This window comes from Zonotrichia albicollis, chromosome 20, assembly GCF_047830755.1.
Source record: "Zonotrichia albicollis isolate bZonAlb1 chromosome 20, bZonAlb1.hap1, whole genome shotgun sequence".
NCBI lineage: Eukaryota > Metazoa > Chordata > Aves > Passeriformes > Passerellidae > Zonotrichia > Zonotrichia albicollis.
Window position 1 is genome coordinate 2,541,369 of NC_133838.1, and position 17,892 is coordinate 2,559,260.

Sequence of the window (17,892 nt, forward strand, 5' to 3'; positions counted from 1 at the left end):
TTGAAGGAATGTGTTGCTTCAACCTCTCTTCACGTTCGGAATCCATCCATGCGAACATCCAGAAACTGAAAGATCTTGTGAAGGACTTGAAAGTAGAAAGAATCCCAGATTGGGTCAATGAAATTTTCGGGCAATGGGGACTAACAGGATGGGCCGCATCTTTAGTTAAGGGATTGTTGTTGATTCTCCTTGTAATTTTTACAGTGTTAGTTATGTTCATGTGTCTTGTTCACTGTTTCAAAAGAACTCTCGCGAATGCATTTTTTGTAAAAACAGAAAGTGGAGTTGTAGTAAACCCCTCAGGTTTAGCCAGGGCCCCTTGGAGAATAGAATGCTGACACAGCAGCAAAGAAGTTTCCTGTCTCCAGGGACATCCGCCTTGTACCTTATCCCTATAGCCATGTAAGGCAATATTGTGTTAAACCCTACTATTGGTCACTTATGGTCACTCTAACACCTTTGCCATTGGTCAGGATTGGATCCAGGCCAAGGGTATAAAAGTAGCATACTGTACCCCTACTAACTCGGAAGAAGAAGAGCTGAGACCCTTCACGGACCCCTACAATAAAGCCATACCCGTGGAACAGCCAGCGCCTTCTGCTTCTCCTCTCTCTACTGTCTGCTGGAGCCTTAGGCCAAGGGAAAAGCTACCTAGCAAGCAAAGCTGAAATCACAAGAGCTGCCTAATCACTAAGAGCTGAATATCTCCCTGCTTGCTAGGGGCTAACCCACGGCCTTGGTCTGAGAGCGAGCTGGCTTCTAGCACCCAGTCCCCTTGGGGACTGAGCTCTGGAGCTGTAACAGCTTGCATAGGATAAGACCAAGCTAGGCCCATTTATCTCTCTACTTTTGGACATTCAATTCCAAATCTATTACCACTTTTTCCTAAGTTTCTTGTAGTCCAATAATTTACTCCCTTTTGCCTACAGGTTCTTAATTTGGATGGGTTATAACAGTGGCTGTTGACATGGGTGTGTGTAATAAAAGAGGAACTTTGGTTTCTTTCCATGTGATACTTTCTGTAGCATTTTTGACACAATCTTGCTGGTATCCCAAAAAGGAAAAGACGACAAATGAGTGCCAGAAACAGGAATAACAGAGATCCAGTACGGCTTATACTCCCACCTCCCATGCCTGTGAGGCTGCAACCCACAGCAGGTGTATTTGATCTTCTTGGTGGCAAAATATAGAGGCCAATCTGGTCTTGCCCTCTATTTCCTTGTCACTTTCTCCTAACTAATTTCCAGGCAAATTGTTTTTGACACCCTTTAACTGTGGTCTCCTACTGTTCCTCAGGTATCTTTCATTCAACAAGCACTAATGATTCCCATCCACAAAAACAAGTTATTACTTTAACACTTTTGGCAATAAGAGCATAAATTTTGTGAACCACAATACTCATTACTCTCACAATTCCAGCACTTATAATCCAGCTAGCATATCCAGTATTGGAATGAACCAAATAAAGTTTACTGATGGAAATGGTAATTCCCCTTCTCCCCTGTACGATTCCCAGGCTAAGGTCAGAATACAAAACCAGTCTTGATCCTTCTATCTGAAGTATTCCTCCCCAAAGGAGATGTTTTATTCAGGCAGTGCTCAAAACCAGTGATATAAGTGTTATCTTATTTCTTAATTCAGTGTTATTCTTTGTACATTTCTTAGATCATTTGAGTTTTTCTAAACAATTACCACTCAGTCCCCATTGGAAAGTCAGTTCGGTATCAGTCGGTTTAAATGTGATAGTCCATTCCTCAGGTTTCTTCACAAATCCTTTGATTCTGCTGGCATAAATCCACCCTCTTTCCGTGATTCTGATTGTTTCTTCAGTAGTACCTGGAAAGGACTTCTTAATAGCATAGTAATAAAAGAAAGATAATACTGCATTAACTTTTACCATTTGCTTTTCTTCCAAACTTTCTGGGTTTAGCTAAAAGCTTTCTCTACAGCAGCCTCTTCTTCTTCAGGAAAAAAAAACCTTCTCGTTAACAGCAAACAAAACACACAAAAGAAAAAAACCAAAAAACTTCTTGCTTAAGAAAAACAAACCGCTTTGTGAGGTTTGGAGAGTCATCAATCTTTGCTTTGATTTTTATCTTTTAGTGCTAGTCCCCCCTCCCCATCTCTTCACGGCCTTGCTATCAGTGCTGTTCTTTGCCCTTCCCCCGGTGCTGCCCCTTGGCTGCAGGGCCGGAGCAGGGGAGAGCAGCCACGGGCATGGGGACCCTGGGGATCTGCCTTGGGTCTCTTTTGCCCTCTCTCTCTCTCTCTCTCTCTTTCGGCCCCCTTACCGGGCCCACGCTGCCATCCTGGGCTCGGGACCCCGACAGTCTGGGAGCCCCCCCGGCAGTTCCGCCCCGGAGCCAGCCCGCTCCTGGCCGCAAACCTGTGTCCTCTGCTGCAGCACCGCCCGGGGCACCTCCATGGATCGGTCCCTGCCGCAGCCCCCGAGACCCCGTCGCTCGTAGGGAGCGCTCAGACACCTCCCAACCTTGACAACCCCAAACTTGGTGTGCCCAGGTGCTCCTGACATTCTTTTTCTTTCTCGTCAACCTACCCTCTTTTCCCTTCAAGCAGGGCCTGTTCTGCTAAGGCCTTTCTGGACCCCAGTGTGGCATTGAATAACCTCCTAACAACCATGTGTTAAGACACTTCCCTGCCTTTCATGCAAAAAACCTTCATTCACACTTCTGCTCTCTTCTAGCACCAAGATGTCATCACTTCACATTCTAACATCTCAGATTTTCCTAACTACCTCTCTACTTCAACTTCTCTCTTTCTTCTCTCTCAACTGTAACCTTTATGGGGTCGATATTTAATCCTCCCCTATTTCCTTCTCCAGCCTAAACTTTTTTGTTGATTTTTTTTCCCTTCATCCTCTTGGCGTAATTTCAAAACTCTAGCTATCATTTTCCTATTTTCTGATATCTCTTATTCTTAATTGCACTTGTAAGACTCTTCCCAATAAATTGCTACCTGCCCCTGGGACCAATAACACATCTCCCATCTAAATTTTAGTTTCTTCCCTCAATTACCACATCTTTAATGACTAGAAATGTAAAACTTTCTCTTTTTGCCCCTGTTACTTTCACTATATATTTGCTCACACTATAACCTTTTGGAACGTTTAACAGGCAGGTTCTCTCTCCCCCTGTGTCTATTACAAATTCTAATTCTTCTTCTCGGGGACCCACTTTTAAAGTTATCACAGGCTCCAGATGGTATTTGTCCCCCCCAAAAAATTAGAGCCTATGACTTTTTTTTTTTTTTTATGTGCCCATTTCTTTAAAGATTTTCAGATCTTCTGCTTACTTAGGACCATTTCCCTTTTTCTCTCCAGTTTGTTTATCTATTTAGTTGGAGTTTCTTCTTTCCCCTCTAAAAGCTGTCCCTCAAAAACCTTTTGTTTTCACATTTCGCCTTTGATATGCTGTCTCATTCATGCTCTTGGTTATGTAATTACGATAACTATTCATGTATTTACTACCCTCCTCATTATTTTAACCCCACTCAGGAGGCACAGTTGGCATTTTGTCTTCTCTGGGGGTCCTTGCGGATTATCTTTTTCTTAAGCTTTTATTTCAGTTGCTCTGATTAATTGCATTTTTCTTGAGAAAAATATTATTTTAATTACCAACCACATCTCTTCTCAAGTATAAATGTTTGGACCTAAAAATTGGTCTAATTGTTCAGCTATGTCTATGGGATTCTCCAAATATCTCTTTTATTTATTTCTTAAAATTTCAGACTTCAGACGAAGTCAAAGGAGCATTTACAAACTCTGATCCGTCCCCTCCTATGAGAACCTCTCTTAATGGAAATAGACCAATCCCTTTATCCCATTCTTTCTGTATTTTTATCTTCTATAGCCTTTCTCCTGTATATTTAGGAAGAATCAGGAGAGGGCTTTCTTCTAACTGAACTTTTAGTGTTTCGATAAGGTGATTCCTTTAGAGTTTCTCTGAGCAGCCGGAGCTGTGGTTACCAAGGGAACGGAGCTCGGGGCAGGACAGGGCGACTCGGCGTGACTCAGAGTCTCGGTGCTCCAAAGGCGGGGTGTGCAGCCGGGATCGCCCGAGGGGCTGTTCCGGTGCAGACCGAGCTGGAGCGTGGATAGCTCCCGCATGGCTCACGGTGGCTGGTCGGGCAGAGGCAGAGCAGCCGACTGACCGCGGCTGCAGCGGCGGGAGCCGACAGAGTCAGGGCAGCCGGGGATGGGACAGACGGGACCCTCCTTCGGTGCGGTGAGCGCGGTAACCACGGTGCACACGGCAGGACAGATCCCCACCCCCTGCACGAACTGCGGAGCGGCCGCGGGCCAGGCGGCCGGACTGGGACACACGGACTGGGACACACGGACTGTGCCGGAGCCGGCGCAGGGGCTGGGGGGGTGCAGCTGCGAACGAGTGGGGGAACGAACGGCAATGGATGAGGTAATTTTGTTCTCAGCTTTGTACTTTCCCCGTTTTGCTTTTATTGCCTTTCAAAAATGTTATTTTCCTACAGCCTCCCCCCTCCCCAGCATGTGGTATACTATTTTTCTTCTGGATTAAACGGTTTTTACAAATAAATCCAGAGCTTAACAAATCTAAACTTCTGCTTGGATACTTTGAAATGGTCGACGAGCTAACTCACGACCTTCTCATATTGTTTTTCTCATCACCCTTTTATTTATCTTTTGGCAAATTATACATATTTCAGGTACTTGTTTTTCTACTCTAAAAGTCTCAGTGCACCCATAGTGCCTTAAAAAAATGATCACACAAAGCCTGAGTATCCCACCGGGCTTTTTGATACATGTCCTCTGCTATTCCCTAGTAAGTGTTTTATTATCTAATTGTCTTCCATCAAGATGTTTCTATTTCCCCGATTTATCTTGTTCGCCACCTATCTTGTTTTAATTTTAATTTTTTAATTTTTTTTTTTGCTTCTCTAAACTTTGGAATTTCCAATTTTTCTTCATTTGGAGTTAATATTAGCTCTTTCAGCTCTATTTTCTGCTGCATCTTTAGCTTCTTGATCTGCCAATTATTTCTTCTTATTTCTGGGTCTTTACCTTTTTGTGTCCTTTAATATGTACTATTGCTATCTCTCTTAGGTAATTTTAATGCCTCTAAAACCTCGAAAATAAGTTTCTCATGTACTAATCTTTTTCATCTTTAATTAAGTAATCTCCCTTTTTAAATTTTTCTTGAGGCATGTGCTACTCTAAAGGCATCCCTTGAATCAATATATAACTCCTTTCTTTTGTGTTAAATTTTCTAATGCTCTTTTTAAGTATATAATTCACAAGTTTGCATGTTTTTTCTCATCAACTTCTGCATACCCTGTATTTTGCAAGGAGTTGTATTTCTGTTTGTTAACATAACTCCCAAAGGGCTGTCTTGGGGTATTTCTGTTGGTAATTTTTTCTGCTTTTCTTTTCCTGTATCCACCTTACTGTATTTCCGTCTCATTTTTCAATTTTCTATCTATTCGTCCCCTGCTTCCGTTTTTCACTTTTGTCCTAGTTTAGGACAAATTAGGGGGAAATCTCAAAAAGGGAGCCCCCCCCAAAACAAAACAAACCTCCAACCACCCCTCCCCCAACACCGGGTTCGGGAAGGAATTCCTCAGAGGAGCAAAGTGGAAAACAAAACCTATTTATTTACAAATAACAAAAAGAACACTCCCCAACACAAGAAAAGAAAAGGGACCAGACTGTGTTGTGAGGGCGCCGAGCTTCTGTCGCAGGCTTCGGGTGTCCTGGAGCTCTCAGGCCAGATCCGGAGCCGGTCCAGTATCTTCAGGGGAGGGTAAGAAAGAGAGAACAAAAGAAAAGGGAAAAAAAGAAAAAAACCAGCGCAAAAAAAAAGCAGAAAGCAAGCAAGCAAGCAAGCAAGCAAGCAAGCGGCTAGCCAAGCCAAGCAGCAAAAGCCCAAAGCAAAAGTGCCTGGGCACACCCCACACCCCCCCCCCTCTTCCCCATCCGGCCACAGCAAGATGGCCGGGGGGGGGGGGGTGGAAGGCACAGCTGCCAGACACAACACACGATATGGGGATAAAGGCTGAAGGCTGTCACCCCACGACACTCCACCCCTTATCCCATATCGTGAACATACAGTAAAAAACTTTCATTTCACTTACTCACACCTTTGACACTTACGCATTTCTCTCATCTTACTTGCTCAGACCTTTGACACTTACAGTTTCCTTCTGTCTCACATTCAACAAACAATGACATTCATATATGAGTCTCATCCCACAATCAGGTCTCCCTGAGGTACACACCGTGTTGTTCCATCTTTCTGCATTATCCACCATGTATTACCTGGTCCTTGAGCAAAGACAATCCCACGGATGGGTTTGTCTGTACTCGAGGCAGGGTTGATCCATACTGTCTTTCCCAACAAACCTCTGACATGGGCCACTGGGGCTTTATCCCCATCTACTATATTAAGGAGCTCAGACTGAGCAGGACCTGCTCGGTTGGTGGAACCTCGAGTGTTAACTAACCAGGTAGCCTTTGCCAGATGTTGCTCCCAGTTTCTTAAAGACCCCCCACCCAATGCTTTTAAGGTGGTTTTTAACAATCCATTGTACCTTTCCACCTTCCCTGCAGCTGGTGCATGATAGGGGATATGGTATACCCACTCGATGCCATGTTCCCTAGCCCAAGTATTAATAAGATTGTTTTTAAAATGAGTTCCATTATCCGACTCAATTCTCTCGGGAGTACCGTGCCTCCAAAAGACCTGCTTCTCAAGGCCCAAGATAGTGTTACGGGCAGTAGCATGGGACACAGGATAGGTTTCCAACCATCCTGTGGTGGCTTCTACCATGGTTAGTACATAGCGCTTGCCCTGGCGGGTTTGAGGCAGTGTGATGTAGTCAATCTGCCAGGCCTCCCTGTATTTGTACTTAGACCACCGCCCCCCATACCAGAGGGGCTTCAGTCGCTTGGCCTGCTTAATGGCAGCGCACGTCTCACAGTCACAAATAACCTGAGAGATACTGTCCATGGTTAGGTCCACCCCTCGGTCTCGTGCCCACTTATAGGTGGCATCTCTACCCTGGTGGCCTGAGGCATCGTGGGCCCATCGTGCTAAGAATAACTCTCCCTTATGCTCCCAGTCGAGATCTATCTTCAACTCCCCTATCTTTGCAGCCTGATGTACTTGCTGGTTGTTTTGCTGCTCTTCATTAGCTCTACTTCTGGGGACATGGGCATCTACATGGCGAACCTTCACAGGTAACTTCTCTAACCGGGTAGCGATATCCTTCCACTCTTCCGCAGCCCAAATTGGTTTTCCTCTGCGCTGCCAGCTGGCCTCCTTCCATCTCTTCAGCCATCCCCATAGAGCGTTGGCTGCCATCCAAGAATCGGTATACAAATAGAGCCTTGGCCACTTCTCTCTCTCTGCAATACCTAAGGCCAGTTGAATAGCTTTGATTTCAGCAAATTGACTGGATTCACCCTCTCCTTCAGTAGCCTCTGCAACCCGTCGAGTGGGACTCCATACAGCTGCTTTCCACCTCCGTTTCATCCCTATGACACGACAAGAACCATCAGTGAATAGGGCGTAACGTGTTTCTTCTACTGGCAACTGATTGTATGGCGGAGCTTCCTCAACCCGGGTCACTGGCTCTGGTTCCTCATCTGCGACACTAAAGCTTTCACCTTCGGGCCAATTTGTAATTATTTCTAGAATCCCAGGGCGATTTAACTTCCCAATTCGAGCGCGCTGCGTATTGAGGGCAATCCACTTACTCCAAGTAGCACTGGTGGCATGGTGGGTAGAGGGAACCTTTCCTCTGAACATCCATCCCAGCACCGGTAGTCGGGGTGCGAGAAGGAGTTGTGCCTCTGTACCAATCACCTCCGAGGCAGCTTGGACTCCTTCATAGGCGGCCAAGATTTCCTTTTCTGTTGGAGTATAGTTATCTTCAGACCCCCTGTAGCTCCTACTCCAAAATCCCAATGGTCGGCCTCGGGTCTCGCCAGGTAGCTTTTGCCAAAGGCTCCAGGACAGACCATGGCTCCCGGCTGCAGAGTAGAGCACGTTCTTCACATCTGGTCCTGTCCTGACTGGACCAAGGGCTACAGCATGAGCGATCTCCTGCTTGATCTGGACGAAAGCTTGCTGCTGCTCAGGGCCCCAATGGAAGTCGTTCTTCTTGCGGGTAACCAAATAAAGGGGTCTCACAATCTGACTATACTCAGGGATGTGCATCCTCCAGAAACCTATAGCACCTAAGAAAGCTTGTGTCTCCTTCTTATCAGTTGGTGGGGACATAGCAGTGATTTTGTTAATAACATCCGCAGGAATCTGACGCCGTCCATCTTGCCACTTCACCCCCAAGAACTGAATTTCTCGGGCAGGTCCCTTGACTTTGCTCTTCTTAATGGCAAATCCGGCATCCAGGAGAATATGAATTATCTTCTCTCCTTTTTCGAACACTTCTATTGCCGTGTTCCCCCAAACAATGATATCATCAATATATTGTAAATGTTCTGGAGCCTCACCCTCTTCTAGTGCAGCCTGGATCAGTCCATGACAGATGGTAGGACTGTGTTTCCACCCCTGGGGCAATCGGTTCCAGGTATACTGCACTCCCCTCCATGTAAAAGCAAACTGAGGCCTGCATTCTGCTGCCAGAGGGATGGAGAAAAACGCGTTAGCTATATCAATGGTCGCGTACCACTTTGCTGCCTTGGACTCCAGCTCGTACTGCAGTTCCAGTATGTCCGGTACAGCCGCACTCAGTGGTGGAGTCACTTCATTCAAGGCACGATAGTCTACAGTCAATCTCCATTCTCCGTCAGATTTTCGCACGGGCCAGATAGGGCTGTTAAAGGGTGAGTGGGTTTTACTGACCACCCCTTGGCTCTCCAGCTCTCGAATCATCTTGTGGATGGGGATCACGGCATCTCGATTCGTCCGGTACTGCCTGCGATGCACTGTTGAGGTGGCAATTGGCACTCGCTGCTCCTCTACCTTCAAGAGTCCTACTGCAGATGGGTTCTCTGATAGTCCAGACAAGGTATTCAATTGTTTAATACCCTCTATCTCCACTGCAGCTATTCCAAAAGCCCACCTGAATCCCTTAGGATCTTTGTAGTAGCCATTCCGGAGGAAGTCTATGCCCAAAATACACGGAGCCTCTGGACCAGTCACAATCGGATGTTCCTGCCACTCCTTCCCAGTCAAGCTCACCTCAGCTTCCAACAAAGTCAACTGTTGTGATCCCCCCGTCACTCCAGCAATGGAAACAGGTTCTGTCCCCACGTGTTCCGATGGCATTAAGGTACATTGTGATCCAGTGTCAACCAATGCTTCATAGTCTTGTGGCTCTGATGTGCCAGGCCATCTGATCCACACCTTCCAAAAAACCCGGTTCTCCCGTGCCTCTTCCTGGCTGGAGGCAGGGCCCCTCTAAGCCAGATTGTCCTTCTTTCCTTGGGCATATGCCTTGGAAGTTCCTTCAAGGGGATCGGACATGTCATCGTCATCGTCATACTTAACATCTCGGCTACGAGCGACCGGAGCTGCTATCTTTTTGGTTATACTTTCTCTTTTCTTCAAATCACGCACCCGTTGTGCCAAAACAGCGGTGGGTTTTCCATCCCATCTCCTCATGTCTTCTCCAGACTCACGCAGGAAAAACCATAACTCAGCCCGTGGGATGTACCTTCTCTCCCCATCAAAGGAGCGCCGGCGTTGGACACCAGGGCTTCTAATTTGTACGGCTGAGATTTGAATAAGGTCCTCCTTAATCTCTTCCCGGAGTTTCTTATGATTCTCCTCTATTTTGTCTTCTAGTTTCTGCAGTCGGGTTTCCACTGCTGCAATTCTGGCATGAGTTGGGCCATGCACAGCATCTGCGTACGCTCGAAGCTTCTTTGCCATATCGACCACAGTCTCATATGTATCATCTCGCTTCATTATTGCTAGGGCAGAAGCGTATTCAGGTGGCCCAAGTCGCACAAGTTTCCTCCACATTATCGGAGTGCATGGTACCAGGTCCGGATTCCTAGTTGTTGTGTCATCTGAGAAAATGAGCTCTATGACCGCCATCTCTCTCAGGCGTTGGATCCCCTGTTCTATGGTCTTCCACCGTGTCTGCTGCATATAGAGATCATCCGTACACAGGTACCGTTCTGCTACGCTTCTTAGGACCCGTTCCCAGAGGCTGTGAGGGTTAGCCCCCCTCATCACACCTTGATCGATGGCAGGATCATGTGACAGGGATCCCAAATGCCTCACTTCAGTACCATCCAAAATCGTAACCTCCCCTGCAGCATCCCAAAGGCGGACTAACCAACTAATAATAGATTCGTCAGGTTGTCGGCTGTAATCCTTTCTTAGGCCTCTGAGGTCCTTCAGAGAAAAGGAGTCAATATTGGCTCCAGATTCTGTGCCCCTTGATGTGGCCTCTGATTTTGGTGAGGGTCCTTCTTCTGCATCATCGTCATCATCCTCCACCTTCCGATCGGTCTTGCCTTTACACTTTCCACCTCTTGTATTAGCTGCAACAGCCATGGTTTGGGGCCTATTGTCTGATTCAGCTGCTAGCCTGGAGCCTGGGATGTTAGCTGCAGCCTGGGTCACTGGGATAGTAACTAACTTATCTCCCTGTTCCCTTTCTGCTATCTGCTGCTCCACAGTATCTAGCAGAGTACGGTAAACAAACTCCAAGGCCCAGCTCACTGCAGTAATCCTTTCTTCCTTAGTATTACCATGGCACTTCTCCCTCAAATACTTTGCCAGCTCGACTGGATTCTGAATTTGATCAGATGGAAAGTCCCAGTCTATAGGATCAGAAAATTCCTTTAAAGTCTGGCCCATATCCTCCCATTTCCCACTCCAGTCAAGATTTTTCCTGCTTTGTTTTACTCCTGAATCAGGAGTCTCTCTAACCCCTCTAGAAATCTCAGCTTTCATTTTATATACACTCCAGACAGTATAGACAAGGCTTAATAAATTAAATGCCAGAAAGATGGTTTCTTTCAAACTCAGGGGAAAGTCAGTATTTTCTAATAGAGATGTCAACAATTTGTAGGAGAAGAAGGAAGACAAAGGCTGAAAAGCCCCTTCCTCTTCTTCTCCCCAAACAAACTGAGTACACAGCCATGACAACAATCCATACATTCCTGAAATAAAGTCCAGCATTGTTATCCGACACATCATCACACATAAGGCCAGCACAATGATTATTCTGGTTAGTGCCCCCCGCTTACAAAAGCTACTTATTAGGGACAACATCAGAGCTATTTTGGGGTAAGGAAATAACCCTAGGGACCACAAAGGTATTAAAACTTCAAAAGCCCCTAGGGACCAGAAAAACCGGCAAGCTTCCACTCCAAATGACATTATGAATCACCAATATGCCCACAAAACAACCAAAACCAAAATATTATTGTTATAGGTTTTTTTTCCACTCTTTTTGGCCTCCGACTTTCCCGGCCAACGCACCAAAAAGTATACTGTCCTAGTTTAGGACAAATTAGGGGGAAATCTCAAAAAGGGAGCCCCCCCCAAAACAAAACAAACCTCCAACCACCCCTCCTCCAACACCAGGTTCGGGAAGGAATTCCTCGGAGGAGCAAAGTGGAAAACAAAACCTATTTATTTACAAATAACAAAAAGAACACTCCCCAACACAAGAAAAGAAAAGGGACCAGACTGTGTTGTGAGGGCGCCGAGCTTCTGTCGCAGGCTTCGGGTGTCCTGGAGCTCTCAGGCCAGATCCGGAGCCGGTCCAGTATCTTCAGGGGAGGGTAAGAAAGAGAGAACAAAAGAAAAGGGAAAAAAAGAAAAAAAACCAGCGCAAAAAAAAAAGCAGAAAGCAAGCAAGCAAGCAAGCAAGCGGCTAGCCAAGCCAAGCAGCAAAAGCCCAAAGCAAAAGTGCCTGGGCACACCCCACACCCCCCCCCCCTCTTCCCCATCCGGCCACAGCAAGACGGCCGGGGGGGGGGGGTGGAAGGCACAGCTGCCAGACACAACACACGATATGGGGATAAAGGCTGAAGGCTGTCACCCCACGACAACTTTTTACTAACAACTTAAATACCACTTTTCTTTCAACTACTTACACCCAAAAAAACCCCTTTTTCTCACACTGCTTGTCAATACAATCCACCTCCCTCCAAGGAGATATGGTAAGGCTTAAAATGCACAATCGACATTACCTATACTTTCATTCATCTACATTCACTCACTTTTATTTCTCATTCACTTTCACATATTCCTTCACACTCTCAAGACAGAAAGTGGATCCTTATTGCTAGAAAATCACAGGTCCTTGTGGCCCCCTCTTTCGCTCTGGGGTTGACCTCCAGGTCTCAGTGTCACCAGGCCCCCGAGAAGGGCCTGACTCTGCTGCCTCTGGCGTCCGTTCCCCTGTGAGGCTGTCTGCATGTCCTTCACACTCTTCAGCTACGGCCCCCTCACACACCCAGGGAACGCCAGCTTGGTTCGCAGGTCACTCACTCCTCTTCGGCCCAGAAGCCCCCACCTACCCGGGAGCTACAGCCTGGTGTGCAGGTCACTCACTCCTCTTTCCACTGCCTCCCCCTTCCCACCTGCCTGGGAAGTTGAGGCTGACTTTGTGTGGGTCTCACTCACACACACCACAAAACAACAATAAGGTACCTTTTACTTTCACATCACCTATTACAAGTTTAGGTGTTACTGGCCAGTCTCAGTGCTATTGGATATCCCTCAACCCAGCTGTGTTATCCAAGCCAAAATGCTCTGGGGCAATTATTCCCTCAGTCCTGCCATGTTGTCCAACCCCAGATGCTCTTGGGTATTTTTCCCTAAATTCAGCTGTGTTGTTCAACCCCAGATGCTCTTGGGCATTTTCTGTCCCTCAACCCAGCGGTGTGGTACAACTACAGATGCTCTTGGGCATTTAATTTGTTTTGCTGTGTTGTCCAACCCTGGATGTTCTTGGGCATTTTTTATCCCTCAATCTGGCTGTGTTGTTCAACCCTGGATCTTGTTGGGCAAAAATTTTTCCCTCAGTCTAGCTGTGTTGTCCAACCCCGGATGCTGTTGGGTAAAATTTTAATCCCTCAATCTAGTTGTGTTGTCCCACCCTGAGTGTTCTTGGGCATATCCTCACTCCGACAGAATTCTGCTCAACCCTGCTCTTGGATGCTCTTAGAATATAAATCCCTCAACCCAGCAGGTTTTAGGGGCCCCTCCTGTCCCGTTTCCTAGTGGATTGGGTGAGGAAACCTTGCTGCCTACCTCCGAGGGGTCCAACCCCTCCCTGAGACCCAGTCCCAGTCACCCCGGGGGGTTCTTTCACTCTCTTATCACTCGCTTTGTCTCTTTACTGGCCGTTTTTCTCGCGAAAAGAGGAAAACGCAGCATGGGAGACTCCTCACTCACTTGGCAGGTCTGGGACAACCAGCCTGCCTCTCATTCACACACATTCATCCCCTCCCTGTACCTGCCCCCCGCCCGAGAAATACTTACCAATCCTTTTTCCTTCCCGGGTTCTTCGTGCGCACTACTACACTTAGGGGACCAATTACCGCAGTTGTAGGGAGCCTTTTTTTTCCTTCTCTCTGTTATATTGCCTCCTTTTGTCCACAGATCGTAACCTGCGTCTGTCGGTCACTTCAGGGGAAACAAAGCGAGGCTGCCAAATAGGGCAGGGCGTGCCTTCCCCACTCTGACTCTCCTAAAGCACAGGCAGCGAGGTGTTAGCAACCATCCTCTGCTACCAAATTGTGAAGAACGCCAATCGGTTGTTTTCAAAATTTAAAAGTAAAAAATATGGTTATAAAAATAGTAACACAATTAGAGTAATAGCAATTTGGACAAATTGAATTAGGACAATACGAGATAATAAAAACAAAGAATTATGGACGTCCGGGTACCTTTTTCTGGGCATCACGAGCCCAAAAAAGACCCCTGCTAACAAAGGACTAACCATTAAGAACAATAGCCCGTTGCATATTCATACACTTCATACATGATGCATAAATTCCATTCAAACACAGGATTCTGTCTGGTCAGTGTCAGCTTCTTCCTTCTAATCCTAACAGCGCCTCCAAGGTGGGAAGAAGTTCATTTCTTCTGATAAGAAGGCAATAAATTCCCTTTCTCTGAAAGATTTAGGTGTCCTGTGGCTGCTATCTCGCTGCAAGCCCTTTCTGTTAAACAAAGCATCTTACATAGCATAGTTTCTGTTTTAACAATTTTTATAACCTAAAACTATATTTAACATAGTACTTAAGAGAATTAATACAGCATTTCTTTCTAACACAACACATATAATATTCATTTTAATATTTGCAAAAAGCCAATCATAAAATACATGCATTTTTCACAGGGGGGTTTCAGGTAGCTCTGGGGTGAATTTTGGAGGGAAATGGGGGGGTCTGAGAGTCCTGGGGAGTTTTGGGGGTCTTGGGGAGGGTTTGGGGGTCCAGGGTGATTCTAGGCCAACCCTGGGGGACTCTGGGGGGTTTGGGGTTCCTGGAGAGGTCTCGGGGGAGAATTGGGGGTCCCGGGGGGTCCCAGGCCCACCCTGAACCAAGGTCTGGGGGTTTCAGGGGGAGGGGGCACCGCAGGGGTTCCTTCCCCCCCCCCCCCCCGGTTTTGGAGGGTCTCCCATGGTGCCCCCTCCCCAAAAAGCTCTGAGGGCCCCCTGAAGTGGCTGCTGTTCCACCGGCCGGTGCCCCCTGATCCAGGACAGCCCCACTGAGTCTGGCAGGTTCTGGGGGGATTTGTGGGGATTTTGGGGTTTTGCGAGGCTGTTTGAGAATTTCAGGGTGGCTTTTTTGGGCTTTGGGGGATTTTGTTAGGAATTTAAGGGGAATTATTGGGGGTTTTTGGGAGAATTATTGGGTTTAGAGATGCTTATGTGATTTTGGGGGGTTTTGTTGATTTGGGGGGTTTTGGATTTGGGGTGTTTTGTTGGGGTTGTGGGGGTTTTGGGGGGGAATTTATTGAAATTTTTGGGAGTTTTATAAAATTTTGGTGAGTTCCACTGGGATTTTTGGTGTATCTCTGGAGTTTTTGAGGGTTTTCTTATATTAGTCCAGTCCCTTCCAGTATGATCCAAAGATGGCCCCACTGTGCTCCCAGTCCCTGCCAGTAAGAGCCAGTTGTGCTCCACATGGTTCCAGTTGCTCTCTTTCACCCTCATTTGTTCCAGTCCCTCCCATTACACCCTCCCAGTATGTCCCAGTATAGCCCAGTTCCCTCCAGCATGTTCCCAGACACTCCCAGTTGCTCCCAGTTGGGTTTTTTGGGGGATGTTTGGAGAATGAAGCAGTCCAAGGCTGAGCGGAAAAGGCCCCTTGGGGGGACATCGGCGGGTGCTGGTGGCGGCTGCCGGCAGAGGCAGCCTGGAGGAGCAGAGCCCTGTGTCCCCCAGGAGCCCAAAGTGGGGAGCCCAGAGAGGGGGGAGCGCCGCCATGGGCGGGAGCCTCAAGAGCCTGGAGAGGGGCAGGGGGGACTCCTTGGAGCCGCTGCAGCCCCGAGCAGAGAATGAGGGGAGAAGGGAGCCCGGGAGCCCAAACAGCCCCGGCATCCCGAAATGGGGAGAGCGAAGAGGGGGGAGCTTTTGGGATCGCTGGGACTGCCAGCAGCCTTGGCAGGGCGGGCACCGAGGAGAAGGGGGACCCCCAATCTAAGTGTGACCCCCTGCAGCTGGGACAGGGGGGAACCCTTGAACACCCAAAGGGAGGGACCAGGGACAGGGAACTCCTGGGAGGCTTTTCCAGGGCTGAATCTGGGTGTTTGGAAGGTTTTTGTGAAGTACAGATGGCCGGTGACTGGTAGAGATGGACTTGGGCAGAGGGACCTTCAAACTCAATATGCTCATCCCTTGTTTTCCCCAAACCAGGATTTCCCATTGCCAACCCCTGGGAGTCTGTGAGGAAGATGCCCTGGGACACTGAAGCAGGTGAGGAGGAAGTCAGTGCCCCTTTCCCCTCTGTGCTGCTCCGTAGCCCAGCCCAGTATGGCCCTGGCTGCAGCTCAGCCCTGCGGGGAATCTCCTTGCCCTTGCCTGTGGCACAGACGCAAATCCCATCCTGTCCTTGTCCTTCCTCCCCCAGAGCAGGAGCTGAGCATGGAGAGCAGGGGGAACAAATGCCCGCAGCAGAACCTGGTGGAAGAAGCCATTTTGAGCGGCTCCATGGCGCAGGAAGCCAACGGGGAGGAAAAGCGCTGGAGATGCCGCACGAGGAGGGGCTGCAAATGCAGCTGGCAGGGATCTGAGGAGGAAAGAGCCAGCCTGGGCTGGGAAGGCGGCCAGAGATCAAGCCAGAGCTCTGAGCTGGTGCTCCATGAACAGCTCCATGATGGGGAGAAGCCCCACACATGTGTGGAGTGTGGGAAGAGCTTCAGGTGGAACTATAAGCTCATTGAGCACCAGAGGACCCACACTGGGGAATGGCCGTTCGAGTGTGGGGAGTGTGGGATGAGCTTCAGCCGGAGCTCCCACCTGACCAGCCACCAGAGGACCCACACTGGGGAGAGGCCCTACGAGTGTAGGGAGTGTGGACAGAGCTTCAGGCAGAGCTCCAGCCTGATCAGCCACCAGAGAACCCACACTGGGGAACAGCCCCATGAGTGTGGGGAGTGTGGGAAGAGCTTCAGCGGGAGCTCTGACCTGATCAAGCACCAGAGGATCCACACTGGGGAACGACCCTACGAGTATGGGGAATGTGGGAAGAGCTTTAGGGACCATGACACCCTGATCAGGCACCAAAAGATCCACACTAGGGAGAGGCCTTACGAGTGTTCCGAGTGTGGGAATAGATTTCGGTTCAACTCCCATCTCCTCCTGCACAATCTGAGTCACACAGAGGAGAGGGCCCTCTTCTGCCCTGAGTGTGGGAAGGGATTTAAGTACAACTGCCAACTCATCACCCACCGGCGCATCCACACAGGGGAGAGACCCTACAAGTGTAGAGAATGTGCGAAGAGCTTCTCACAGAGCTCTCATTTGACCCAACACCAATACAGCCACCGATAAGGGAAGCCCTGCTAGTGCCCTGAGTGCAGGAAGAGCTTCGTGCTCTGCTCCAGCTCCATCCCCCACTGGAGGAGGCACTTGGGGCACAGCCCTGGTGACCCACTTTCCCTGTGATCCATGTTGGGAACACACCTGGCTTCTTATTCTTTTGGTTTGGCCTTAATTTTCTTGTCTTTTCCATCTCTTTGCAGTCCAAAAGTGAAGAGGGATCAATCTTTCACCTCAAAACCACTCAAATCATACTGAAAACAGGTCAATCTTAACACAAAAGGGCTCAATCCTACCTCAAATTGCTTGTTCCCACCTCAAAATCTCAATCCTATGCCAAACTCACTCCATTCCACAGGTACCAGGGTGAGATGGGGTTGGAAGGAGATGGGAGAAATGGGATCCCAATTTGGGAGCGATAGGATGGGATGGGAGCGTAGGAGCGATTGGACGGGGATTGTGTGGGGCAGGGTGTGTGGGATGTATTTGATAGCAAATAAAACTCTCAGACTTACTGCTTTCTCTCCCGTTCATGTTCAGTCCGTTGCAGTTCTGTTTGCAGAGCGCCGCCTCCCAGAGTGCCCCCTCACAGTTGCCGCCCTTGGCCTGAGCCTGCCCCTTTTCCCTCAGGGTTCCCGCCCTTTCCCTGCCCCCTTTCCCCTCATGGTTCCACCCTTTCCCTGTCCCCTTTCTCCTCACGGTTCCGCCCTTTCCCTGCCCCTTTTCCCCTCATGGTTCCACCCTTTCCCTTGTCCCCTTTCCCCTCACGGTTCGACCTTCGGGAACAGGGGAGGAGGAGGAGGAAGAGGCTGAGCGGCAGCAGAAGCAGCTGGAGAAGGGGAGAGGGAACCCTGGAGTCGCCGCAGCCCTGGGAGCATCACCCCCCATCCTGCAGGTGCCCGGGGAAGGGGGAGC

The 17,892-nt window shown here is 48.5% G+C and overlaps 1 protein-coding gene across 1 annotated transcript in view; it reads left to right on the top strand.

Annotated features, from left to right (window-relative positions):
* Positions 1-16,989, top strand: part of LOC141731337 (uncharacterized) — a 306,819-nt gene extending 289,830 nt beyond the window's left edge. The window contains exon 8 of the mRNA XM_074555956.1: positions 16,259-16,989. Coding sequence (XP_074412057.1) covers positions 16,259-16,989 — 731 coding nt within the window. The remainder of the gene's footprint in view (positions 1-16,258) is intronic.
* The last annotated feature ends 903 nt before the right edge of the window (positions 16,990-17,892 follow it).